The 25,518-nt window shown below is 32.4% G+C and overlaps 14 protein-coding genes and 1 non-coding gene across 15 annotated transcripts, besides 3 other annotated features; 11 read left to right on the top strand and 4 right to left on the bottom strand.

Moving 5' to 3' along the window:
* Positions 1-685: 685 nt before the first annotated feature.
* TVAGG3_0483860 (iron-containing alcohol dehydrogenase family) lies at positions 686-1,501 on the top strand (the record flags this gene model as incomplete). Its single annotated transcript, XM_001580508.2, has 1 exon — positions 686-1,501. One exon carries the CDS (start codon positions 686-688, stop codon positions 1,499-1,501), a length of 816 nt encoding a protein of 271 aa, XP_001580558.2.
* Positions 1,502-1,520: 19 nt separating this feature from the next.
* On the bottom strand, positions 1,521-1,772 carry TVAGG3_0483850 (uncharacterized protein; the record flags this gene model as incomplete). The annotated part of the gene is made up of 1 exon (XM_001580507.1): positions 1,521-1,772. The coding sequence occupies one exon, from the start codon at positions 1,770-1,772 to the stop codon at positions 1,521-1,523; it is 252 nt and encodes an 83-aa protein (XP_001580557.1).
* A 1,165-nt stretch (positions 1,773-2,937) lies between these two features.
* Positions 2,938-3,570, top strand: TVAGG3_0483840 (tRNA binding; the record flags this gene model as incomplete). The annotated part of the gene is made up of 1 exon (XM_001580506.1): positions 2,938-3,570. One exon carries the CDS (start codon positions 2,938-2,940, stop codon positions 3,568-3,570), a length of 633 nt encoding a protein of 210 aa, XP_001580556.1.
* Positions 3,571-3,895: 325 nt separating this feature from the next.
* On the top strand, positions 3,896-4,147 carry TVAGG3_0483830 (uncharacterized protein; the record flags this gene model as incomplete). Its single annotated transcript, XM_001580505.1, has 1 exon — positions 3,896-4,147. The coding sequence occupies one exon, from the start codon at positions 3,896-3,898 to the stop codon at positions 4,145-4,147; it is 252 nt and encodes an 83-aa protein (XP_001580555.1).
* Positions 4,148-4,166: 19 nt separating this feature from the next.
* On the bottom strand, positions 4,167-4,982 carry TVAGG3_0483820 (iron-containing alcohol dehydrogenase family; the record flags this gene model as incomplete). The annotated part of the gene is made up of 1 exon (XM_001580504.1): positions 4,167-4,982. The coding sequence occupies one exon, from the start codon at positions 4,980-4,982 to the stop codon at positions 4,167-4,169; it is 816 nt and encodes a 271-aa protein (XP_001580554.1).
* A 1,144-nt stretch (positions 4,983-6,126) lies between these two features.
* TVAGG3_0483810 (ribosomal large subunit assembly) lies at positions 6,127-6,775 on the top strand (the record flags this gene model as incomplete). Its single annotated transcript, XM_001580503.2, has 1 exon — positions 6,146-6,628. One exon carries the CDS (start codon positions 6,146-6,148, stop codon positions 6,626-6,628), a length of 483 nt encoding a protein of 160 aa, XP_001580553.1.
* Positions 6,776-7,214: 439 nt separating this feature from the next.
* Positions 7,215-9,108, top strand: TVAGG3_0483800 (cilia- and flagella-associated protein 100 family; the record flags this gene model as incomplete). Its single annotated transcript, XM_001580502.2, has 1 exon — positions 7,215-8,600. One exon carries the CDS (start codon positions 7,215-7,217, stop codon positions 8,598-8,600), a length of 1,386 nt encoding a protein of 461 aa, XP_001580552.1.
* A 399-nt stretch (positions 9,109-9,507) lies between these two features.
* TVAGG3_0483790 (RNA polymerase II transcription regulator recruiting protein) lies at positions 9,508-10,033 on the top strand (the record flags this gene model as incomplete). Its single annotated transcript, XM_001580501.2, has 1 exon — positions 9,528-9,965. One exon carries the CDS (start codon positions 9,528-9,530, stop codon positions 9,963-9,965), a length of 438 nt encoding a protein of 145 aa, XP_001580551.1.
* Positions 10,034-10,305: 272 nt separating this feature from the next.
* Positions 10,306-12,349, bottom strand: TVAGG3_0483780 (pectin lyase-like family; the record flags this gene model as incomplete). Its single annotated transcript, XM_001580500.1, has 1 exon — positions 10,427-12,349. The coding sequence occupies one exon, from the start codon at positions 12,347-12,349 to the stop codon at positions 10,427-10,429; it is 1,923 nt and encodes a 640-aa protein (XP_001580550.1).
* A 970-nt stretch (positions 12,350-13,319) lies between these two features.
* TVAGG3_0483770 (putative selenium metabolism protein SSNA family) lies at positions 13,320-14,693 on the top strand (the record flags this gene model as incomplete). The annotated part of the gene is made up of 1 exon (XM_001580499.1): positions 13,320-14,693. One exon carries the CDS (start codon positions 13,320-13,322, stop codon positions 14,691-14,693), a length of 1,374 nt encoding a protein of 457 aa, XP_001580549.1.
* Positions 14,694-15,023: 330 nt separating this feature from the next.
* TVAGG3_0483760 (phosphoprotein phosphatase protein) lies at positions 15,024-16,052 on the bottom strand (the record flags this gene model as incomplete). Its single annotated transcript, XM_001580498.1, has 1 exon — positions 15,024-16,052. One exon carries the CDS (start codon positions 16,050-16,052, stop codon positions 15,024-15,026), a length of 1,029 nt encoding a protein of 342 aa, XP_001580548.1.
* A 528-nt stretch (positions 16,053-16,580) lies between these two features.
* Positions 16,581-16,617: a mobile genetic element.
* A 1,177-nt stretch (positions 16,618-17,794) lies between these two features.
* Positions 17,795-17,832: a mobile genetic element.
* Positions 17,833-18,282: 450 nt separating this feature from the next.
* Positions 18,283-19,443: a mobile genetic element.
* Positions 19,444-19,951: 508 nt separating this feature from the next.
* TVAGG3_0483720 (uncharacterized protein) lies at positions 19,952-21,979 on the top strand (the record flags this gene model as incomplete). The annotated part of the gene is made up of 1 exon (XM_001580497.1): positions 20,272-21,951. One exon carries the CDS (start codon positions 20,272-20,274, stop codon positions 21,949-21,951), a length of 1,680 nt encoding a protein of 559 aa, XP_001580547.1.
* A 195-nt stretch (positions 21,980-22,174) lies between these two features.
* On the top strand, positions 22,175-22,246 carry TVAGG3_0483710. The gene has a single exon. It is a non-coding gene; the product is annotated as a tRNA-Glu (tRNA).
* Positions 22,247-22,294: 48 nt separating this feature from the next.
* On the top strand, positions 22,295-22,953 carry TVAGG3_0483700 (calcium-binding protein family; the record flags this gene model as incomplete). The annotated part of the gene is made up of 1 exon (XM_001580496.1): positions 22,306-22,755. One exon carries the CDS (start codon positions 22,306-22,308, stop codon positions 22,753-22,755), a length of 450 nt encoding a protein of 149 aa, XP_001580546.1.
* A 1,301-nt stretch (positions 22,954-24,254) lies between these two features.
* TVAGG3_0483690 (N-acetylmuramoyl-l-alanine amidase family) lies at positions 24,255-24,491 on the top strand (the record flags this gene model as incomplete). The annotated part of the gene is made up of 1 exon (XM_001580495.1): positions 24,255-24,491. One exon carries the CDS (start codon positions 24,255-24,257, stop codon positions 24,489-24,491), a length of 237 nt encoding a protein of 78 aa, XP_001580545.1.
* Positions 24,492-25,518: the final 1,027 nt, after the last annotated feature.

Raw genomic sequence — 25,518 nt, 5'->3', positions numbered from 1 at the left:
GAAATATGGATCGAGTAAATAAAAATATGGGTAACAGTTCTTGGCTAATCAACAACAAATAATATTTATGAAACTACCGACCACTGGTGTACTTCATATTTCATTGAATTTAATTTTAACTTGATCGATTTTAAATTTAAAAATCAGTATTTTATATTGGATGAAATCATATAAAGAAGCACATTTATTGAGATTGTTGATATGATATTGACTGTCATATTTATGATTTTTGATTTTCGAAATTTGGTTTTTCAAAGTCGGTGAAATAATCTGAAAGAAAGATGTATTTTGTTGTGATTTTGCAAATGATGTGTCTATTTTAATATATTTATCATATGATGTTAAAAAATCACATTTATTTGGATTCAAAACCGTTATATTTTTTTTCTAACAATAATCGTTTTTGACTCAAATTCGAAGTTATTTATCATTATAATCGACTTTCGCATATGCATCTATGACATGTGATAAGCATATAATCACTGCAAATTTGCATTTTTGAGTGAACGATAAAATTGAGAGAATGCAACCACTCTTAAATAGTTCACAGTATTGAAGCGTATATACAATACACAGTCAAATTTATCAAAAATCGTAAGATTTTGATTTTTCTTATATCTCTCAATTTTTTTTCTATCAAATATTGTTTGAATACTCATATCATTTTTTCTTCTTCACTCATCTCATGAAGTGGATCTGGAACAACACAACACGTATCGCATTCGGAGAACACTGCGTCGTCGAACACCTGAAAGACTTCGTCAAACCTCATTCGCGCGTCCTCGTTACATTCGGAGGAGGCTCAATCGACAAGAACGGTGCTCGCACAGATGTCACAAAAGCACTCGCAGACCTTGAGTGCGAGACAGCTTGGGAGGGCGGAATCCCACCTAACCCAGAGATCAACAGACTCTTGGAGATCTCTAACTCCGCGAAGAACTTCAAACCAGACTTGCTCCTCGCAGTCGGAGGCGGCTCTGTCATCGACGCAACAAAGTTCATCGCAGCAGCAATGAACATCGACGATTCTGTCGACCCTTGGGACATCGTCTCGAAGGGCTTCTTGCCAGAGAAGATCACACCAATCGGAGCAGTCCTCACAATACCAGCGACAGGCTCTGAGTGGAATGACGGAGCTGTCATCTCGAGGAGGAGCACACATGAGAAACTAGTCATGTACTCAATATACCCAACATTCTCGATGCTCGATCCGATATACACAATGACAATACCAATAAGACAGCTCAGGAATGGTCTCTACGATGCAATGACACATTGCATAGATCAAGTTATCACACCACACGTTCTCCCGATGATGGACAACTTCTTCTTCTCAGTCATGAGAGAGCTCGTCGACATCTCAGGACCACTCCTCTCCAAGGACAAGTCTTCGCTCGAAATCCACGAGAGGCTCATCCAAGTGTGCAGCTTCGCTATGAACTACATCTTCGGACTTGGAAAGGACAAGTGCTTCGGCATACTACAATCGGACATATGCTGACAGCCAAGTGGGGAATCGATCACGCTTCGACACTCTCAATCATCACACCTTTCCTCCTCGAGGAGTTCATCGAAGAGCGCCAGTACAACCTTGCACGCGCTGCTGAGCGTGTTTTCGACGTCAAAGAAGGAACTGACGCAGAGAAGGCTAAAGCATTCATCGCTAAGCTGAGGGAGTGGATACGCGAGATCGGACAGTTCACTAAAGTCACAGACCAGGAAGGTGCTACAGTCTCACCGGGAGACGTCGACGAAGTCACAGAGATGGTCATGAAGTCTAAAGGCGGAAAGCCATTCGGATATCTCGACACCATCACACGTGAACACGTGCACCACATCCTCGAAAGAGCTTTGAATCAATAATAAACTGATTAATAAAGACTTAAAATTATAATAACATAAATATACTTTTAATTACAATATTCTTATTCTAATTATAAAATAAAACAAATAAATTCTAATAACCAATCAACGAAATTCATGCCTGATTAAAGATATTATCATACTAAATATTGTTATTTTAATCACTCTTTTGATTTTAATTCATTGAACAATCTTCGGAGTTTCAAAGCTACTAATTGCTGAATAAGGAAGAACATATTTATCTTTTATTATATCACAATGTTAATTGAATACATTGTATTTGATTCTAAAAGTAGCGAGGCTAATTTTTAGGTTTCATCAGTTGATATACAATGTTAACGTTTTGTTAGCATAATTTCAATCGTTAGAATAAAGAGAAAGAATACACGTCGCAAAGATAAAATCTCAGATTTCAATCACATAAGAAGTTAAATATAATGCTTCAATAAAAAGGCTAGTTAAAAGCTTTTATCTTCTTTATATTTCATTTCCAATTCTATTTGATTTAATTATTTAACATTAATAAACATCATGACATCATGATTTAGAACGATGGAGCGATTTATCTGAGAATTGTTGATATGATATTGACTGTCATATTTATGATTTTAGATTTTCGAAATTTGTTTTTTCGAAATCGTTGCAATATATTTAAAGAAAGATGTATTTTGTTGTGATTTTGCCAATGATGTGTCTATTTTAATATATTTATCATATGATGTTAAAAAATCACATTTATTTGGATTCAAAATCGTTATATTTTTTTTCTAACAATAATCGTTTTTGACTCAAATTCGAAGTTATTTATCATTATAATCGACTTTCGTATATGCATCTATGACATGTGATAAGCACATAATCACTGCAAATTTGCATTTTTGAGTAAACAAAAAAATTGAGAGACTAATACAATTTTCTCAAAATTTGAAATTCTCTCAATATTTGACTGTAAACAGTTGAATCCGCCCACATTAGCCGATATTAGATTTGCACTCCAAAATGTATTTCATTTTTAGGTTTTATTTACTTAAACTGATTTCGGTCAGAATTTTTAAGTTCACTTATTGAAAATACATGTCTGAACAGTCAGAAGTCGAGAAAGTCTCCGAACAAAACAAACAAATTATAGGAAAGGATGGAAAACCAGTTAAATACCTTCGTGGAAAAAAGGAAAAAAAGCAAAAAATACAAACTGAAAAGCCACCTTCACCTGATCCAGCAATATATATTGATGCTCGTGTTGGAAAAATCATTCATGTTGAGCCAGTCGAAAATTCCGAGTTTCTTTATACAGAAGATGTCGACGTTGGAAATGGAATTACCAAACATATTGTTACAAGTGTCAGAAATTATTACACACTTGAGCAATTACAAGACAGAAGGGTTTGCGTCTTCGTAAACATGCATCCAGCTAAAATGTGTGGTGAAACATCAGAAGCAATGCTATTTGGTGCAACTACAAAAGATCCTGACAGATGTGAGCTTTTGGATCCTCCATCTAACTCCCCAGTTGGAGCCCGAATCTTCTTTGGACATTTCACTGAAGGTGAAGTAACCGGACAAGACCGCCGCAATTCTCATTGGAAGAAAATGCTTGAGCACTTGAGCATCAATGATCAAGGAATTGCATGCTACAAAGATGAGCCACTTCATACTGCTGAAGGAAATATTACTGTTCCAAGTCTAAGAAATTGTGGTTTTCATTAAGCAAAAGATAAAGTAAAAGCCATTATATTATAAATTAAACTTTACTTAGTAGTAAGTGGATTTTTTATATAAATTTGATTTTAGCACAAGGTTTTTAATGACCTAATGCAGAAGTATAACGTTCTACTTTAAAAAAGAATTTATCATAGAATTTTTATTAGAATTAGATTATGGATACTGCAATTAAAAGTAAATTTATATTATTATAATTTTAAGTCTTTATTAATCAGTTTATTATTGATTCAAAGCTCTCTCGAGGATGTGGTGCACGTGTTCACGTGTAATGGTGTCGAGATATCCGAATGGCTTTCCGCCTTTAGACTTCATGACCATCTCTGTGACTTCGTCGACGTCTCCCGGTGAGACTGTAGCACCTTCCTGGTCTGTGACTTTAGTGAACTGTCCGATCTCGCGTATCCACTCCCTCAGCTTAGCGATGAATGCTTTAGCCTTCTCTGCGTCAGTTCCTTCTTTGACGTCGAAAACACGCTCAGCAGCGCGTGCAAGGTTGTACTGGCGCTCTTCGATGAACTCCTCGAGGAGGAAAGGTGTGATGATTGAGAGTGTCGAAGCGTGATCGATTCCCCACTTGGCTGTCAGCATATGTCCGATTGTAGTATGCCGAAGCACTTGTCCTTTCCAAGTCCGAAGATGTAGTTCATAGCGAAGCTGCACACTTGGATGAGCCTCTCGTGGATTTCGAGCGAAGACTTGTCCTTGGAGAGGAGTGGTCCTGAGATGTCGACGAGCTCTCTCATGACTGAGAAGAAGAAGTTGTCCATCATCGGGAGAACGTGTGGTGTGATAACTTGATCTATGCAATGTGTCATTGCATCGTAGAGACCATTCCTGAGCTGTCTTATTGGTATTGTCATTGTGTATATCGGATCGAGCATCGAGAATGTTGGGTATATTGAGTACATGACTAGTTTCTCATGTGTGCTCCTCCTCGAGATGACAGCTCCGTCATTCCACTCAGAGCCTGTCGCTGGTATTGTGAGGACTGCTCCGATTGGTGTGATCTTCTCTGGCAAGAAGCCCTTCGAGACGATGTCCCAAGGGTCGACAGAATCGTCGATGTTCATTGCTGCTGCGATGAACTTTGTTGCGTCGATGACAGAGCCGCCTCCGACTGCGAGGAGCAAGTCTGGTTTGAAGTTCTTCGCGGAGTTAGAGATCTCCAAGAGTCTGTTGATCTCTGGGTTAGGTGGGATTCCGCCCTCCCAAGCTGTCTCGCACTCAAGGTCTGCGAGTGCTTTTGTGACATCTGTGCGAGCACCGTTCTTGTCGATTGAGCCTCCTCCGAATGTAACGAGGACGCGCGAATGAGGTTTGACGAAGTCTTTCAGGTGTTCGACGACGCAGTGTTCTCCGAATGCGATACGTGTTGTGTTGTTCCAGATCCACTTCATGAGATGAGTGAAGAAGAAAAAATGATATGAGTATTCAAACAATATTTGATAGAAAAAAAATTGAGAGATATAAGAAAAATCAAAATCTTACGATTTTTGATAAATTTGACTGTGTATTGTATATACGCTTCAATACTGTGAACTATTTAAGAGTGGTTGCATTCTCTCAATTTTATCGTTCACTCAAAAATGCAAATTTGCAGTGATTATATGCTTATCACATGTCATAGATGCATATGCGAAAGTCGATTATAATGATAAATAACTTCGAATTTGAGTCAAAAACGATTATTGTTAGAAAAAAAATATAACGGTTTTGAATCCAAATAAATGTGATTTTTTAACATCATATGATAAATATATTAAAATAGACACATCATTTGCAAAATCACAACAAAATACATCTTTCTTTCAGATTATTTCACCGACTTTGAAAAACCAAATTTCGAAAATCAAAAATCATAAATATGACAGTCAATATCATATCAGTAATCATCCAATTAAGTATGGTATCATTCAAAATCCTGATGTGATATAATGATCATATCAATTCAAAACGAAATTGATAAGATCTATAAAAGTTGATTAAAGTTATATTTATATGATCTTTATACTGTAATCAACATGTTGTTATTTAGTAGAATGTTATTCGAGTATCACAAACAATCGAAATTTGAAATTAAAATTTGAAATCATGTATTTATCTCATTTTATTCTAACAACCAAAATTATGCAGATAATTATTTACGTTCATCTATATGTCGTCCAAAATAATTATATTCTAATTAAGTCGAGATCTAAAAAACATGATACTGAGATCCATAACAGTTCTTATTTCACTCCACTATCTATGAGCTAGAGATTTTCTAAATTTCTCAAAGATTTTTAAATCATTTTGATTTTTCAAAATATATTGAAGTTTAAGACTGCTATGTAATAAAAATATTACTGCATTCCAATTAATATGTTATTGATCAATAATTTCATCAAAATAAAGCTAGAATTCTTTGATTTTTGCATTAAAAAATGAATTTCGAGAATCCAAAGTTTGATATTTATTCATAGAATTCTGTGTAGATTTAAAATATGTTATTTAAAATTTGGCACTGTGCAAAAATTAATTGAGACAAAAACTGCGACGATAAACTTGGTTTTCCTTTTCTATGGCTGATCAGGCTGTTATCATTAAGTGCCGTGTCTGGGGTGGTGAAACAGGTGTTACATCAAAGCTTGCTCCAAAGCTTGGTCCACTCGGTGTCCCAGCTCCAAAGGTTGCTCAGGAAGTCGCTAAGGCAACAGAGAAATACAAAGGTTTCCGCGCTACAGTTAAGATCACAGTCCAGAACCGTGAATTCAAGGTTGAAGTTGAGAACTCAACATCTACACTCCTTATCGCTGCTCTCAATGAGCCACATCGTGATCGTAAGAAAGTAAAGGCTGTCAAGCACTCTGGCTCCCTCTCCCTCGATACAATCATCGATATCGCTCGTACAATGAGACCAAAGTCCTGCGCTCGCAAGCTTGCCGGCACAGTCAAGGAAGTCCTTGGCACAGCTCAGGCTATGGGTGCTCATGTTGATGGCATGGATCCAAAGGAAGTCCAGAAGAAGATCGCTTCTGGTGAAATCCCAATCCCAGAACAATAAATGCATATTATTCTTCATATGGTAAAATTGTTCTCACGAAACAATAATCTCGTTTTTACTGAACATTATTTCATCTATATTGTTGATTTTGAGAAATGATATCTAATATCAATTTTGATTTTTTTAATATCTTGTGTTAATGCTTGCCTATTTCCCGTATTTGCTCAAAACATTAACTTTAAATATGATTTTCTTCTGAAATTCGAATTCAAGTTAAAGATAAAAAAAATCTCCTCCTTATATCCTTAATATTGGTATTTAATAATGATTTACACAAGAATTTTGAAATAAAACTGAAGGGTGGCTAACAAAGCGAAGTGTCTAAGCTCAAAGATTAGATAAGTTAGCACTTCTTCAGCATTCATACAGTCTAATTATGCATAAAATTATAGCATTATAACAATTCTGTATGTGGTTATTGTGAATTTGATTCATAATAGAGGAAATTATCGGAATGAAATAAATCGGCTGATATTCATGCTTCGATAATAAAATTATAATCCATGTTCATAGTATGCTTTAAACAAAGAGACAAACGCGTTGATTTATGAATTAGATAACACAGAAAATCAAAAAACGGAAAAAAATGGATGAACTTGAAATGATTCTGAGACTCACAGATATCTCCGCTGATGGAGAAGCTGTAGAATATAATAGATCTGGAAATCCCTTCATTACAGTATCAAGAGATACAAAAACAGAAACTCGTGAAAGAAGAAATAATAGATTAACCAGAGAACAACTAGAAAAATCACAACAAACATTAGAAGAGAGATCTGAGCTTTGCAGGCGAAGAGTTCCTTGTCTTACTACCCCAGCAACCACTGCTCATCAAAGTAGAGTTGCTTCGCGAGCAAGATCTCCTGCAAATGAACTAGATAATACTTATGATGTTTCTCAGCATAGAGGTAGGACAAAGACAATGAACGAAAAAATGTATCAAACTCGACAAATTTATTTAACCCAATTATTAATCAATAAAAAGCAAGCAGATATACAAAGACTTCAAAGAATTCAAAATAATACGGAATATAATACTAGAAAAGCTGAGCAAGATGTATCTGATGAAGCAAATGAACTTAAAAATTCGATGAACGTACTGCAAGCAGCATTATCTAAGAGCAGAAAGATTGCAGCCGAAAATGAAGTTCAATATTCTACACTTAAAAAGGAATTATTACAATTGCAAGCTAATTTTAATGCTAAATCTTCGATTATATCAAAGAATGAAGAAATTCTCGAGCAATACCAAGAATATGAAAAATTCCTGAAACTTTTCGTTCCAGAAACAGTAGATGATATATTTAGTTATTTTCATCACCCTTCTGTTCTCATTGAAGAAATGGAGCTACTTCAAGATGAAACACTTTCACTTGTTAAATGTTATTCTCATTATATGCAAGCTCAAAATGCAATTAATGAGAAAACGCAGAAAAAAGCCGAACAACAAGATATTGAAGAGCAACTTATCGAAGCGAGTGAAGTCAGAACTAAACTAGCACCTCTTGAGGATTATACTCCTCGAGCTGCAGCTAAACAAAACAATTCTTTAGATCAAGAATTAAATCGATTAACAAATCTGATCTCAGACACGTATAAAATGTGTTTTGGAAATGCCCCAAGCATGTCTCCAATCGCTATGCTTGAAAAAATTGAAACCAATTTAGAAAATATGATGAAAATTGAAGAAACTGTTTCATCGGAAATTCTTTTAGAAATAAAAACAAAGAAGGATGAAGAAAGAAAGCTAAAAGAACGTTTGGATGGCCAAGAAAAGAGGCGACTTGAACAATTGCGCAAATATGAACAGGCGCTTCAAAGAGCCAACAAGGCTATACCAAGACATGATAAAAGATTTCCAAAAGAAAGAATGCTTCCTGGTACACGCGTTCAAAAAGTTGATACGAAATCAGAGAGATTGGCAGCTCTTCGTAAGAAGGAAGACGAACTCCTATATGGGCCGTCAGACTAAATATAGATTGTTTGTATTATTGTTAATTACTATTTATTTCCTAATTTCAGTATCAAAATTTGGCATTTACAAACATCATCGCGTTTTGAAATAATAAGTTGTATACCTCTGCAGTAATGTTTGATTTTGTGATGTCGGTTTTTGATTTTACAACAAAGAATATATTGTTCAAATTAAAAAACAAGAATTTATTTAATAACATGATTTGTTGCAAATTGTTACTTGTTCAACATAATAATTTCCATTCTTTGATGGGGTAATGTTTAAAATTTTTCAAATTGTAAAACAAAATTTTATTGAAATCTTGTTAATTTGTTCTCTGTCGACAAATATTGCATTGAAGAACTATTCCAAAATCAGATATATGATCAACTTTGTAAACTTTTGATATGACTTTCGAAAAAAAGATCAACTCATGAAAAATGGGAATATATCATTATAAATGAAAGTCGCTCATTTTATTGATATATACTGAGTATGTGTATGCTAGAGAAGTAAGCTGTTCGTAATTTCTTGATTGGGAAATAATGGGAAAATCATTGTGATCCCCACAAAATTTTCACAAAAAATCAAAATTAGCATATTTGTTCATTTGCTTATGATACAACTTCAAGAAATTTTTTTGCCAATTAATTAAAACGATGAGTGAAATTTTTCGGAAGGAAGATGACAATGGGTCTCACACTTTTGATAAAAAATGATCCCCGTTTTAATTATAATTGTTCCAATGTGGTGGTTGCAAAATTATTCATTTTGCAAAGTTATTTTTTTATCCCTCAATTTGTGAGCATGATCCCGAATTTATATTTTGAAGTACATAATTATATGAATTAAAATGTTGTTACAAATTATTTGAGCGCCGACCAAAATTTAATTCAATATTCTATTGTAAAAATTGAATGACAATAACAAATTCATTTTTATCTAATGTCTCCAGTCCTTCCGCCTATCCAATCCCTTAGTGCCTATATGGGTGACTTTCAGCCAATCATATTAGATATTCTCAACAGCGCAGAAAAGCCACAACCTGTTGTTGAGAAGAAATTAAAGATAAAATACAATTGGACACCTCAAGAGGATTATTATTTACAGCAATTCGTATCAATGTATGGTACAAAGAACTGGTTCCTTATCTCCTATAAGATGGGTTCAAGAAATCCAAGGCAATGCCGCGAAAGATGGGAAAATTACATCAACCCAGAACTCTCTACAGATCCATGGACAGCAGAAGAAGACCAGCTTCTTAGAGAGAAGTACAGTGAATTAGGAACAAAGTGGGGAAAGATCTCCAAGTTCTTAAAGAATCGTTCTGCCATTGCAGCAAGAAATAGATGGTACCAACTATCTAAGATTGCTCGCAATTAGAGAATGCTATTGTTTATAAATCTTGTTTTTAATATTTTTATATAAATGATTTGTCTATCCGTTTAATTTCTTATGTTTTTCAAGCCAACATTGATTAAAAGTTACTGCAATTACTAACTTTATCTAAATGAAACCACATGTTGTATTAAATATATGCCCAACACCAAAATGTAATTCTGAATTCTCCCAAAGTCAAGAATTCTTGGTATTCGACTTATTGCTAGTGTATAGTATGGACTATATATGGGGTTCCATATTATAAATTCTACTAAGGCAAATTTTGACGGGTTTACAGTTCCCATTTGAAAAATTTTCAAAATATTACATAGAAAAATCGAAACGATTGTATAGTTTACACGGAAATATTTTAAACAATTTTTATTTATGCTATTATGGATCATTTCGGACAAGAATATGATCTATTTTGAGTGTACCATTAAATCTAAATATATAAAAAAAATTTATTCATACGGAACAAATGGGCGGAATCTTGCTTGTTCCTCCCTACAGAACGGACATTCGCTATGCTCAACGAACCAACTCTTACAACATTCGAGGCATATTGGATGTCCGCAAGGCATAATAACACTATCAATGTTATTTGTATAGCAAATAGGGCACAAATGTTCATCAGCACCCTGATTGAATATCTGGTGAAGCGTTTTCTCTATTGGTAAGTGGCATAATGGGCATTTTGTTGGTCTATCTTTTTCAGGAAGACTATCCCAGCATTCTGGGCAATAGATTGCATGGCCACAAGGTGAGAACAGGCAACATCTTTTAACTTTGTCGCACTTTAAGCACCTTTTCACTATAAAATTCTTATTTTCCATCTTTGCGAGGTTGTTTGCATGCAATTCGTAGTTTCCTACGCCAACAATATAGCTATTAATTACTTCTACTGCGTACTTTGTGTCTATACGACATATTTTAATATCATTTTCTCTCTGTTTCTTTGGCAATTCTAAATTAATTTCATCTGTCTTCATGTCATTGAAGTTATATGTGTATGTTTCATTAATAATAGGATTTCCGATGTCATTTCTGGCCAATGCCGTTGTGCAATTGGCAAATAATCTCCATTGACCTTTTTTGATCGGACTTGGTGAATCAGCGAACACAATTTCCGATGCAAAAATACTTGCACCGTGATGTATCCACATAAATGAGTTAAATGGTCCGATGAGCTGACATCTTGTAACGTGTAAAACAGCTCCTGTAAAGACATTGATGCCATGAGCTGCGCCACCAGCAATGATACAGTCCTCAACGTTTACGTCGCTAAGGTCGCAAACCTCTAAAGCTCCGTATTGAGTATCACCGATACAACAATTTCGAATTGTAATATTCTTAGAGTTGATAACTCTTGTTCCTGCTTCAGCGCATGTCCTAATTATGCAGTCTTCTATTACAACTCTGTTTGATGAGCGGACAATTACTCCAGACATCAAAGATTTCTCGAAAATACAGTGGGAAACGTATCCCATGGCCCCATCACAGAAGGCAAGCAATGGCCACTGTGATTCTTCGAAATGACAATCTTTGATAAAAGCAGCAGAATGAGATGAAGCGTTCAAACAGTTACCGTTGCATTTTCTCATGTATACATTATTAAGAATAGTCTGTGCATCGTCTAAAAGCACACATGTATCGCCGGAATTTATGATATCGCAGTTTTCGAGTTCAGTTTCGAAAGATTGATGAACTGCAAGGGCTCCTTTATGATTATCTGTGAATTTGCTATTGGTTACCTTTAGCGTTGAGTTAGCGTTGATAAAAATCGCAGTTTGCTGAGCGTTTTTGAATTCTGTGTTGGAAAAGACGAATTGGGATCGAGTATCAGCGAATGTTAAGTCTGTATCTGATTTATCTATAAGAGAATCGTAAACAAAAACTTTAGAATATCCAGTTGCAACAAGGCCAGCCTCTGAGCAATTTATGATTTTACAGTTTCGAAGTGTGATGTTAGAGGAGTCATCTGCACTAATTCCGTAAAGCATAGAATTTTCGAAAATTGTATTTTCAATTTCGATTCTGCTGTTTGTTGATGCTAATAAATAATCTACACCGGATTGTATTTCATGGATGCGGGAGTTTTTGATTGTAATGTATGAAGCAGTATTTGTGCAAATTCCTCCCTTTAAATTTAAGTCAATAAAGGTTACACTCATGCCTGCTACGACCCTTATCAGTTTACAAACATATTCTGTTTGAGAATCAAAAATTAATGTTCCAGAAAAGTTAATTATTATTGTGTTATCTAAATCTACTGTGGAAGGGGGTGTAATTCTGAACACATGGTTGTTGGACTCGCTTCCTAAGCTCGACAAATTATAAAAACTAACATATGACTCTTGAACATTCTCATGTTCTTGACTACTCATCCCTGACCAATTGTCACTTTTTATTAAATTTTTTTTTCATCAAAAATAGTGAAAAAAATCAACAGTTGAAAATATAATTAATAAATACACTTGTGACTGTACTAACTGGTTATTAGGTAAATAATGTTCATTACTCACTTTTTTCAATCAAACATCCCTTGATATAAAAAAATGGCATCTGATGTATATAAAATAAATACAGCTATGTTTGGGCTATCTGATTATTCGGGAAATAAGAGATGAATAGGGTATTGAAAACATGAAAGTTGTTTGATATTAAATCATATCGTGGGATATATTTAGGGTATCCTTAAAGTGATGAAATGTTAGATGATTTATTGATAAAGCGCATTATGAATTTTATCGATCAATTCTCATCTCGATGGTTGAATGCAGGTTATGCCGTATATGCTTATGATTGTCATCCTATATGATATTATGTATGTATTTCTTTACAAGCAATTCTTTGGTAATAAGATAATTTTGAAAGACTATAGAAATTATTTGTGTTCGATTTCCGGTAATAATAAGACTGAAAATAAAATTCTTAACATTTAATCTTTAGCTGTTATTTGAAGGAAAATGGATAAATCTCAATCGTTATCATATTAAAATACAAGATAACATATCTACAACTTTGAATAAATCAATTTTCAAATCATATTATATTTTCAATTCTATTCAAATTTGAGAATAATATCATTTCAATACCTTTCATATTGTATTGCATTTGGTTGAAACAGTTGATAATTTCTACTTTACAACGATAAACAGGGTTCTTTTGATTTTCGTTTTGAAAATCCATAAAAGTTTTATTCAATTCACGAGACTGCATGATAAAATTGACGTCCTATGGCAATATTGCAATTTTACGGCAATACACCCTTTGATAATTGTATGTTTTTCAACTTTTTGAATGAAGGGAAAACGATGATACTTAAAATTGAATGGGTGTGAAGTCATCATTTTTATGCTTTCCTCCTGCGCAACCCGCCGACTTAAAACTATTGTAGGAAATGGCAAACTCATCCGTAGTCTCAACCACGACCTTGAAGAGAATGGTGCTGTTGTATACGAAGACGACACCATCATTGATATCGGCAAGACAGAAGTAATGCGCAAAAAGTATGCCGGATCTAAGTACATCAATGCTGATGGTAAACTTATTATGCCAGGTCTGATCAATGCGCATGGCCACTACTATAGCTTCTTCAGCCGTGGTATGAGTCTCAAAGATCCACTACCATACACATTCCTTGAAGTTCTTGAAAGACTCTGGTGGCGTCTCGACCGTGCTCTTCAGCATGAGGATAACTATTTATCAGCCGCAGCTGACAATATTGCTGCTATTAAAGCTGGTACAACAACAATTATTGATCATCATGCATCACCAAATGCCATTGAAGGTGCACTTGATGACATCGCTCAAGCCGCTCTTGATGCTGGTGTTCGTAATCACATTGCTTACGAAGTCACCGATCGCAATGGAATGGATGGTGCTTATGCAGGTATCGAAGAGAATCGCCGTTTCATTGAGCGCTGCTACAAGAAAGACAAGAACCCAATGCTGGCCGCTTCATTTGGTCTTCATGCAGCTTTCACATGCAGTGATGAGACATTGAAGAAGTCAGTTGAAGCCCTCGCCTCAGTTAAAGAAGCTGCTGGCAAAGTTGGATTCCACATTCATGTTGCTGAAGGCAAGTATGATGAAGAACAATCATTGAAGAATCACGGAAAGACTGTTGTCGATAGACTCGTCGAGTTCGGCATTGCTGGCCCAGAAACAATTTATGGACACTGTGTTCATGTCAATGATCATGAACTTGATTTAATCAAGAAGACAGGAACAAACATTGTTACAAATCCAGCTTCCAACATGAACAATGCAGTTGGCCTTCCACGTGCAATTGATTTTGTTAAACGCGGAATTCCACTTGCTCTTGGTACAGATGGCTGCACATATGATATGTTCCAGGAAATGAAGTTCCTTTACTTCGGTAACAAGTTCATCAACAAAGACCCACGTGTTTTCGGATGGGAATCTGGTGATGTTCTCTTCAATGGAAACTCCAAGATCGCTTCAAAGGCCTTCCAGAAGAAGGTTGGAGTTCTCGAGAAAGGTGCATTTGCTGATATCATTCTTGTTGACTACCAAGTTCCAACAGTCCTTTCTACAGGATCACTCCCATGGCACATGGTCTTCGGCATGACAGGAGCAAATGTCCATACGACAATTGTTGGTGGCAGGACTGTCATGAGAAACCGTGAATTATTAAAAATTGATGAGAAGGAAGTCATGGCACGTGCTCGTGAGCGTACTCCAGGCGTCTGGGAGAGACTTTAAATCAGTATGATTTAACAAAAAAAATAGTGCTAAGATTAAAAGATTTTGATTCCAAAATTTTATATAAGCTTTAGAACTCAATAAAACAACAATAATTAGATTATTTATACTATTATATGTATATTCTCCAGGATTGGTTGATTCTTTTGTATAATCAAGCTTACAGTACGATTTAGTCGGAAACGTGTCATCGATACATTACTAGTTAATGGCACATTAAGCATCTACATGCATTCTAGAGCAAGATGTCTTATTGTTATTACCTAAAAACTTCTTGCAAATATGAAAGAAAAATAATCTTTTACAAACAATTAAAATTTTGAATGGCAATTAGTTGAGGCATTCAATATAGTTCTGCTGGAAGTCATTCATTATTGGAGGCTCTGTAAAATCATAGCCATCAGATGAAAAGTCAGAATAATCACATGAATATGATGTCGAATATTGATCAAATGTGATTTTTCCATCTTCTGCAAGTATGGCTATAGCTCCTTCGTTGTTTCCATCACAATAATTGGATGCGGAAAAAACTGTGAAGCAAATTGTTTCGCCTTTCGAGTTAGATAGCGAGTGCAAAAAGCCGTTAGAGCATGATTCATGGCCTCTGATAATGGACTTAAGGTTGCTATCCTGAAGGAACTTCTGTGTTTTCTCAGCAGAGAACACTTCACCAACTCCTCGAGGTGATGGTGCGGTCAATTCACCATCATCAAGATTCCTTGGATCGCCCCATACCAAATCTGACACGATCTGGTTGGAGTCAAAATTAATGATATCGAAGCGGTCAATGCTTTTGATATCATCAATATTATTGATATGGGAGGAAATACCGCCATGGCAGGCGAATATTCTGTTTGGAAGAATAGCTCCAAGTGGAAGGAAAGGAAATGTTGATGTTATCAAATCAAAAAAGATTTCACCACTATCTTCACCCATCCTTGAAACACACTCTTCATAAAATCCATAAACCTTGCACACTCTAATAAATTCATGGTTTCCTCTAATCATTGTGACAAAATCGGGGAAAAGAATCTTTAGGCACATAAGATAAAGGATAGTTTCGATAGAGTTATAACCTCTATCAACATAGTCACCAAGAAAGAGATACTTTAGATCTTTATTTGGAAGGCCATAAGTTTTGATGATATATACTAGGTCTGTGAAGTTTCCATGAAGGTCTCCTACTACAATGTACTTTCCGGTTAAACCTTCAACAACTGTCCCTTCGATTTCAAGTTCATTCATGAACTTATCGCATATATAAGTAATGTCAGCTACATCAGGTAAGGATGTAAAGAGAGAATCTATTGATAATTCTAGTTTTTCCATAATAGCACGTATCTTTTCGACTTCGACCATCTTTCGAAATTCAAAAACTCCTCAAAAAATTAAAACAGCATTGAATTTTGTAATTATGTCATATGGGTGTATCAAAAAAAAATATTGATTAGTGGTTATTACTCATTTTTATGTATAAAAGTTTTAAGAATCACGGATTTTCAATGTCTATATGTAAACTTTGTGAAAGGTTCCTTCTCAGCACGTTGTACTCTGGATGAATTTATGAAAGTTCTTAATACAGTTAAATTAATGATTTGATAAAAATAGATTTTACATTTTTGAATGATTTGAAATTTTGAATGTCAATATTATTTTGTTATTGATAAAAATGTTGTAAGACAGTTAAACAATATCATTAAATTCCTGTAAAATTTATTAAAAATTGAATGGGTTTTGAATTAAATAAGGAAAATAATATATGTAGCTAATACAATGTGAAGGCCTAATATAATTTTAACCTTCTCAAAATTCTGATAATTGAAATTTTTCAAAGGAAAATAAGACTTTTATACCAAAATAACATAATATAGAATACGAACAATGGTGTAATAAACAGAAATTCATCAAAAGTGACAGCTCTCAATTTTTTGACATTTGTAAATTCTAAATTGAATGAGAAAAATGAAATAATACTAAGCATAATACAATATTCTAGATTTAATTATAATTAGGAAAAGTTAGTTTTGAGAGTACTTTTCATAGGCATATAGAATGAAATCTTCTGAAAAATAATATCACATAAACTCATATTATTTTCTAATATATAACTATTTTATATAAAAATCAAATTCAATGCTCTTAAAAGCGAAGGATAAACCTCAAAATTTACGAATATAATGAGTGGGAATATAATGCTTATCTATCATAAAACCATATGAAATATCAATTTTTGCTTTACGCCTAATTTTTGACGACAATTAGCAAAAAATGTTAAATGTTAACACTCAGTCCATTTGAATATGAAAAATAAAATTGACTTTGATTAAATGTTTTTATTTATCATGCAATTCTTCTTGCGACCAAAGATTTGAATAAAAGTTCAAAAAATAAGATAGCTTAAAAAATAATATACGGTAGTGTTTACTAATAGATGAATAGTATATAAATTCTATTAAAATGGATTTGATCCAAAAAAATATATAAAATTTGATCATAAATAAAATCGTTTTAAATTACTTCTTCATTTAAATGATAACAATTATTTTTGGTTTTATATTTTTTTGGATCAAATCCATTTTAATAGAATTTATATACTATTCATCTATTAGTAAACACTACCGTATATTATTTTTTAAGCTATCTTATTTTTTGAAATTTTATTCAAATCTTTGGTCGCAAGAAGAATTGCATGATAAATAAAAACATTTAATCAAAGTCAATTTTATTTTTCATATTCAAATGGACTGAGTGTTAACATTTAACATTTTTTGCTAATTGTCGTCAAAAATTAGGCGTAAAGCAAAAATTGATATTTCATATGGTTTTATGATAGATAAGCATTATATTTCCACTCATTATATTCGTAAATTTTGAGGTTTATCCTTCGCTTTTAAGATCATTGAATTTGATTTTTATATAAAATAGTTATATATTAGAAAATAATATGAGTTTATGTGATATTATTTTTCAGAAGATTTTGTGTTCTTCTTCGAAATTTTATTTTTTTATTAAAAAGAATCTTTACAAAATATACATTTACTTTAATTAATATTTAAAAACGTGCTCTATCAAAAGTTCCAAAAATTCAATAGTTTAGCTTTTCTGAGGTGTCACTTTTGATGAATTTCTGTTTACAACAATGGAAGATACAAAAATTTTTATTAATGAATTCAAGGAATAATTTATTCCCTGTCTCATCCAGTATCATATCCTTACAAATCGCTATGCATCAGTCATGAAAAGTTAATTTACGATTTGAATGAAAACGCTAAAGTAGTTTTGATAGAATTTTTATATTTGACACTTTGTTTTATTGACTAGTAGACCTAAACAAATCAAGTATCATCATTAAAATTAAAAAATAAATTTGAATTGGGCTAGAAAATGAAGGAATACAAGGTTTCAATCGGAATTTTGTAAACTATACAAATGTTCTTTACAATCACATTCTAAACTTATCGAGCCTGATTCCTAAAATTCACATGGTTACTAATCTTTCTGAACTCCTCTTATTATGTCGAGAGGAAATATCGAAAAATAAATTTTTTCCAAAAATTTTGAAATCTAATTATGAATGGTCGATTTATGGGGCAAACCCAAATTTTAGCTAAAAGTGACAGGGAAAAAAAACGTTTAGTATTAAAAAAAAAGACCGATGAGAGCTTCGTTCGAAATATAGAGGGAACTGAGAATGCGCAACCATTCTCAGGGAATATTGGATGCTATTCCCGTTCCCTCTGTATGGAAAATTGAGGTTTTCAAAGGGAGTTAAAATAATATCAAATTTATACTAATTTACTTCAAAATACAAAAGTATTTGACAGCTAAAATTAGTTACTTTAGCAAGCCTATCAATACCCTTTTACGATTATTGTTACTTTTTCGAAATAAAAGTAAAAACAAATTTATACTAATTTACTTCAAAATACAAAAGTATTTGACAGCTAAAATTAGTTACTTTAGCAAGCCTATCAATACCCTTTTACGATTATTGTTACTTTTTCGAAATAAAAGTAAAAACAAATTTATACTAATTTACTTCAAAATACAAAAGTATTTGACAGCTAAAATTAGTTACTTTAGCAAGCCTATCAATACCCTTTTACGATTATTGTTACTTTTTCGAAATAAAAGTAAAAACAAATTTATACTAATTTACTTCAAAATACAAAAGTATTTGACAGCTAAAATTAGTTACTTTAGCAAGCCTATCAATACCCTTTTACGATTATTGCTACTTTTTCGAAATAAAAGTAAAAACAAATTTATACTAATTTACTTCAAAATACAAAAGTATTTGACAGCTAAAATTAGTTACTTTAGCAAGCCTATCAATACCCTTTTACGATTATTGTTACTTTTTCGAAATAAAATAAATTTATTATCAAAAACCTTTTTTTTCTTAGTAAAAATAAACGAAATTTTTTACCTTATGAACTTTTGATGGAAATATGCAAATTTAAAATAATAAAGAAAGCCGCGAGCGAAGCGATCGGCTTAGTTCGAAGATTTTGATTCAAATCTTTGCTGATCTGTAATTCGCGGAAGCCGCGAGCGAATCGAGCGGCTTAGGTCTAAGATTTTGATTCAAATCTTTGCTTATATTCCTTAAATTCTTTATGAAACTCGCAACAGTTCCATAAAAAATTTTAAATTCTAAACTGTCGAAATTACCGATCGGTAATCACACCCTTCACGGGTGTGTCACTTTTTACAGGCGTGTCACTTTTAGCTAAAATTACCCCTACTCCGATTTATGGTATCGAGTTATCTATTTGATTGATGTTATACATTTTGTTTATATTCTAATTTCCTTAGAACACTCTTTTACGCATCTGATCTTTCTTCATCAACTCCTTTCTTTAAAATGGTCTACGACTAACTAATTATACTCGCGTTATATTTGGTTAACCTTACAAATAGATCTGAATGTAAAGATATCCTTTGACTCAATTGATTTACTAATGAGTCATAAATTGATCTTGTATTGTGACGACATCGTTCTTCCATTCTAGTAAGCTATCTGTACATGATAAATCAATTATGCTTTTTGAAATTTTTATTGATTTTTATCTCTCAAAAATACCATAAAACGTACCTCATTCATTTGTAACATGCATTTTCTTCATTCAAATCTATTTGCTCAAATATCAATTACTATAATAGTTATTTTGTTCACCTTTCACATAATTAATCCAATTTTAATGTATAATGCTATCATTTTATTGTCTTAGATATATAAACTCATAATATGTACTGAACAATTGACGGTAAACACTGAAATTAAAGCAAATTAGATAAAATTATTTTGAATTAAAGCTATTCATGTGCAATTTCCTTCCAAAAAGATATATGTATCTAAAAATAAACATAATGGCTAATATAATATTTTTCAAAAACCTCCAAAAAAATTTCAAAATTGAAAAAATGATAATAATTTCAACATTTTTAGACTTCGAGAATTCGTTTTCTAAATTTCATTAAAATCTTCGGTCAAGCAGAAGTCCCGCTATTAGAGGTATGGCCAGGACAAGCTCCGTGGTTCAATCTCAGTAAGAAGCTTGCATTGCTTTCTTACATGGAAGGCGAGTATCGAGGACAATTATCTCAACTTAATTATCAAAGACAGTTTGTCCACAAGTTATTTGATCGAATGTTTGAGATTATATTCGAGAATCTCAAACGTGAATATGCTTCAATATCAAAAATACCTTATGGCGATATTGATAGAAAGATATTAGTCGAATACCAACAAAAGCTCGAATCGCTAAAGAAAGATATAATTATCCATCAACAAAACGAATCTTTACAAATAACTCAATTAATTCACGCTCAAAAAATTGAAATTGACCTGTTGTTACAACGAAATGAAAAAAGATTTTCAAAATTTGTGAATATGCATCATGATTTAGAGGAACTAATGAATAGTACAGAAGGAATCATCTGCACTACCAAAAACAAACTTTCGGAAATTTATCAAAAGAGAATAAGAGATTTTGATAATGAACAGAATGAAAAAATCAAACTTCTGAACGAAGAGTTTACCGATCGATGTACAAAAATATCCGAGGAATACAAGCAGAGATTAATGTCTGCTCTTGAAATTCCGGAAAGAAAATCTGAGGTTCCTCTAAGCTCTTTGAAAACTCAGATAGCGATATTAAGAGAAAACGTGGAAACTTCGAAAAAACAATATAATGATATAATGAAAGCTTATAAATCTTTTTCAAAATTTCCTTCTTTAGTTCTGAAAGAGTTATTTGACTCACTCAATATTCATATAAGTGATTCGATAAAATCACAAGTACAAGAACATTATGATAATAACGTTAAAATCCAAAAATTATATCTCGAGTATTACGAATCAAAATTTAACCATAAGCTAAAAGATCACGATTTATTCATTACAATGCTAAATAAACGCGATTTACTACTCGATTATCTTTGTAATTTGCGTGTTCTACCTCAAGATGAAGCTCGAGTCGAAAATGATACGAGTCAACAAGAGAAAGAAGTAGAAATACTTGATAAAGAATATACTACTTTTCAAGAAATACTAAACAAACGAATATCTGAATATGAATTACGATTCAAAGAAGAAATCCAACAAAAGCAATTCGAATTACAACAAGAACACGAATTAGCAATCGAGAATATTTCATTACCTACTACATCCGACTTAAATGATTATAAAAGCGAATACGATGCTCTTACAAAGATATATCAAAATCTAGAAACAGCAGAAATTTCAACGAAACCAACTACAGAAGATGAAATATTATATTACAAGCTTAAACTAGAATTAGAAGCTACAAGAATATCAAGAATAAAAATACAAGAAGCAACAGATACAATCAATTCTAAATTACAATCAAAAGATACAATACAGATTACCTTACTACAAAATAAGATACAACAAGAAGAGTCTAAGGCTCAGTTTCTATTAGAAAATCAAGAAAATTTTTACAAAAGTAAATTGAAACATCAAGAAGAAAGTATAAAGAACATGAATGAATACATTGACAAAATGAGGACAATTCATAATAATGCATTAGAAGATCTCGATCAAGTTTTCAATGATCAGTTAGATTCTGTCATTGAAACTCATAATCAAGAAAAGCAGATTATCATGCGAGAAGATCCAGAAGTATCTAAAGCAATTGATCATCTTAATTTTGCGAGATCAAAAGCATCACTCTCAGATAGCGCTTATATCGCTTTCTTAGAGAGATATATCTATCAAACTGCTATCAAATGATCCAAATAAACACATTTGTTTGCAATCATTTTTATTTAAAGTTATTTTTTATTCAAAATATGAGTATTCGGGAGAAATTATTTGTGATTACAAAAGGAGAGAAAAGTGATTCCTAATCCAGTATTCATTTAACATTTTTCTGGTGAATTCATTAACATTCAATACATTATTGTCAATGATAAGATGGTTTAAGTATAAATTTGATGGAGAACAAATGTATGAGTCCGACATCGTTCATCGGTTAGGATAAGCGGTTCTCATCCGCTCGAGCGGGGTTCGACTCCCCGTGTCGGAAAACTTTTTTTCATTTTCAATAATCGTCTATAAACGAAAATTGTTTATAATTTTTTTTAGATGCATCTTGCAAAGGTTATTCCTCTTTCAGAAATTCCACTATACAAGATGGCATTTGATGGATTTGATACTAATCATACAGGAAGAGTTGATAAAGCATACTTAGAACCTCTTCTTCGTGCATTGGGATTTAATCCTCAACAATATGAAGTTGAAGACATGAAACTCGATATCGGAAAAGATAAGACATTCGATTTTGACTCATTCATGCTTATTGTTTCTCGTCATTCTAGAGCAGTTGATACAGAAACAGAATTAACAGACATTTTCAAGACATTAGATAAAAATGGATCAGGCAGAATTCCAGCAGATTTGGCCAAAAAGATCCTACAAAATACGTTAAATCCTCTCAAAGATGATGAAGTTCATGAAATATTCCAGAAGTTAACTGTAGACGAAGACGGAACAGTACTGTATAGCGAGCTCGTTCAGTCAATGCTCGGATTTTAGGACGATAATTCTTTTTTTGTTCGGTATATATAATATAGCCATCAAAAACGTTGTTGAAATGGCCATTATCAAGCATAAAATAATTGTTTTTCATTTTATTTGCAAAACTTAGTTATTCTTTTATACAACTAAGTTATTCAAAATTCTAGTAGTAGATGTGTGCGGGTTTAGTGACTTTTTTTGTTGCATCTATATATAGACGATACATTAAAATATATTTATTTATAAATCATTAAAAAAATTAACATTAATTTTAAAATAATTTATTTTTTTATCTTTTATAAAAGAATCTATATATAGATGATGTCAGATATTCCGCGATTAATTAAACATTGTTTAAATCCTGAATGGGTTAAACTTCAATTTAAAAATGAAGATTGTGAATTATTAAATGAATATGAAAGCCAAAATAAGCTAATGAGGTATAAATATAATGATAAAGAATATTTAATTTCATGGAATCAATGGAGTCATAATCAAAGACCTCATAAACGAGAAGAAGAAATTGAAAATAATGAAATGGAAATCATTGATGACATTAAAGAGGATGGAATTCCTAAATTTTGTAGAAAAACCTTTAGAACTAAGTTAGGAGCATATAAACGTAGAGTATTAAATCCTGAATATCTTAAACATTTATTTAAAAAGGAAGACTGTGAATTATTAAACGTTAATGAATATGAAAATGCTAAATCAAAACTGAGATATAAATATATTGGAAGTGATGAAAGGTGTAAAGATAAAGATAAAGTTTATTCAGTTTCATATAATAACTGGCACACGTTGGGGATAAGAAAACATTTAGGAGATTATGGTAAAAGTTCCGAATTCTTCAAATCTAGTATGTACGAGAGAATAAAAGAAATCAGATATAATTATCATTCATGAATGAAAGATTCACTACCATAATGAAATAAAAAATAAAAATATATTTATTTATAAATTATTAAAAAATTAACATTATCATTCATGAATGAAAGATTCACTACCATAATGAAATAAAAAATAATTTTTTTAAAAAATAAACTTTGAAAAACTAATGATTATTTGAATTTATGAAATCAATAATTTGATTCATTCGCTCTTCAATAATTTCTATTCTTTTTGTTAAATCATCAATTTTCATTAATGAGGTGATTCTTGATTGAGGAATAGATTTTAAACTAACAACACCTTTTATTTTTGAAATTTTGAATCCATGACCCTCCGGGTCTTGGACTCTGTCCTCAACTTTAAACATTTTATTCAATTTACATGTTGTCAATTCTTCAAATAATTTTTTATTATTAGCATAATAGTCATTAAATTCATCAACAGATGAAAAAATTTTTATTTCAGTAATTGGTTTAACAACATTTATTTTTTGTTGAACATTTTCACTTTCATTTATTTCTTCCTCCTTTGTTTCATTTATTTTTAAAATCGGTTTCATTTATCATTAAATAAAAAATTAGAATATAAGTGATGAAATATATTTTTTAATTAATATTAAATCAGAAATGGCGGCAGGATTCTTTAAAAAATTATGGGATGGAATTAAGAAAGCTGCAGGTTGGGTTTATAAAAAGGTTATTAAACCTGTTGCAAACTTTTTGGCACCAGTAGCGAAAACGGCAGGAACTATCATAGGTGGAGTATTAGGTACAAAAGCAGGTAATCCGGCGATGGGAGCACAAGCAGGTAACGCAATTGGTGGAATTGCTGAAGGAATACTTAATAAAATAGGGGGTAAATAGTGGAAAAATAAATAAATATTATTTTTATCTTAGTATTGGTTGTAGTCGACGATAAACTTATCTCCTTTATTTAATACTTCCTTACCGGAACATTAGGTGCTATTGTTCAGCAACGTCACTAATTGCTTCTTTATTCTTAAATATCCAATTTGCTCCTTTCTTAATTTTTCCCAAACTTTATGCGCTCCTCTTTTTACTTTATCCCACAGTTTCTTAAAAAATCCTGCAGCCATAGTTGATTATTTCATTAAAATTAAAAATTCATTTTCATCTTTTAATTTTGATTTTTTATTTAATAATAAATGACGACTAACTATTTAGTGCCAAACACTAAACCGATTAATGGAAATGTGTTTCATTCATTCGAAAAGATAAATGAAATATTCGCAAAGAATGACGGTAGAAGATATTATAGAGAACTTGAAAGTTCATGCTATGACTCTGATGCTCTATATTTTGATGATAAACAAACTCATTTAAGAATTACAAATCCGGCTCATGATGTGAACCAATTAGGTGACACATATATTAAACGCAAAGTTAAAGCAACTCTAGTTTCAAATAAAGCTTTCACATGTGATGCCGCTTTTAAATGCATGCGTTTATTCGTTGGTTATAAATCATCAAATCAAAGCTTTAAACAATTAGAAGTAGAAACCGAAAGAGGTGATGCCGGTTATCTTCAGATGGATTGCGCCCGTGAATCTTTCGCATTTGCAACATATAAACCAAAATCAGAAAGGAAAGTTAAAAAGTTTGTTCATTCGTTATATAATAATGTTCAAAAATATGATAACTCAGTATGTGGTAAATATATTGACCCTTCAGAAGTTTTCAAGAAAGCAAATGAAGAAGTTGATGTCACTTTTGATATGATTATTCCGGTAAATGATTTGTTAGCATTTCAGGCGTTCGATGATTATCCTAAATCATTTGGTGAAATCATTCTTAAATATTATGTTTTCAGGGATACTTTAGTATTTTGTCAGGTTGACCCGTTAAGAGTTGCTGATTTACAAAATTACGT

Source organism: Trichomonas vaginalis, chromosome II (genome assembly GCF_026262505.1).
Source record: "Trichomonas vaginalis G3 chromosome II, whole genome shotgun sequence".
Taxonomy (NCBI): domain Eukaryota; phylum Parabasalia; order Trichomonadida; family Trichomonadidae; genus Trichomonas; species Trichomonas vaginalis.
Note: the sequence above shows the minus strand (reverse complement) of the source record. Positions and strands in the feature narration are given on the sequence as shown.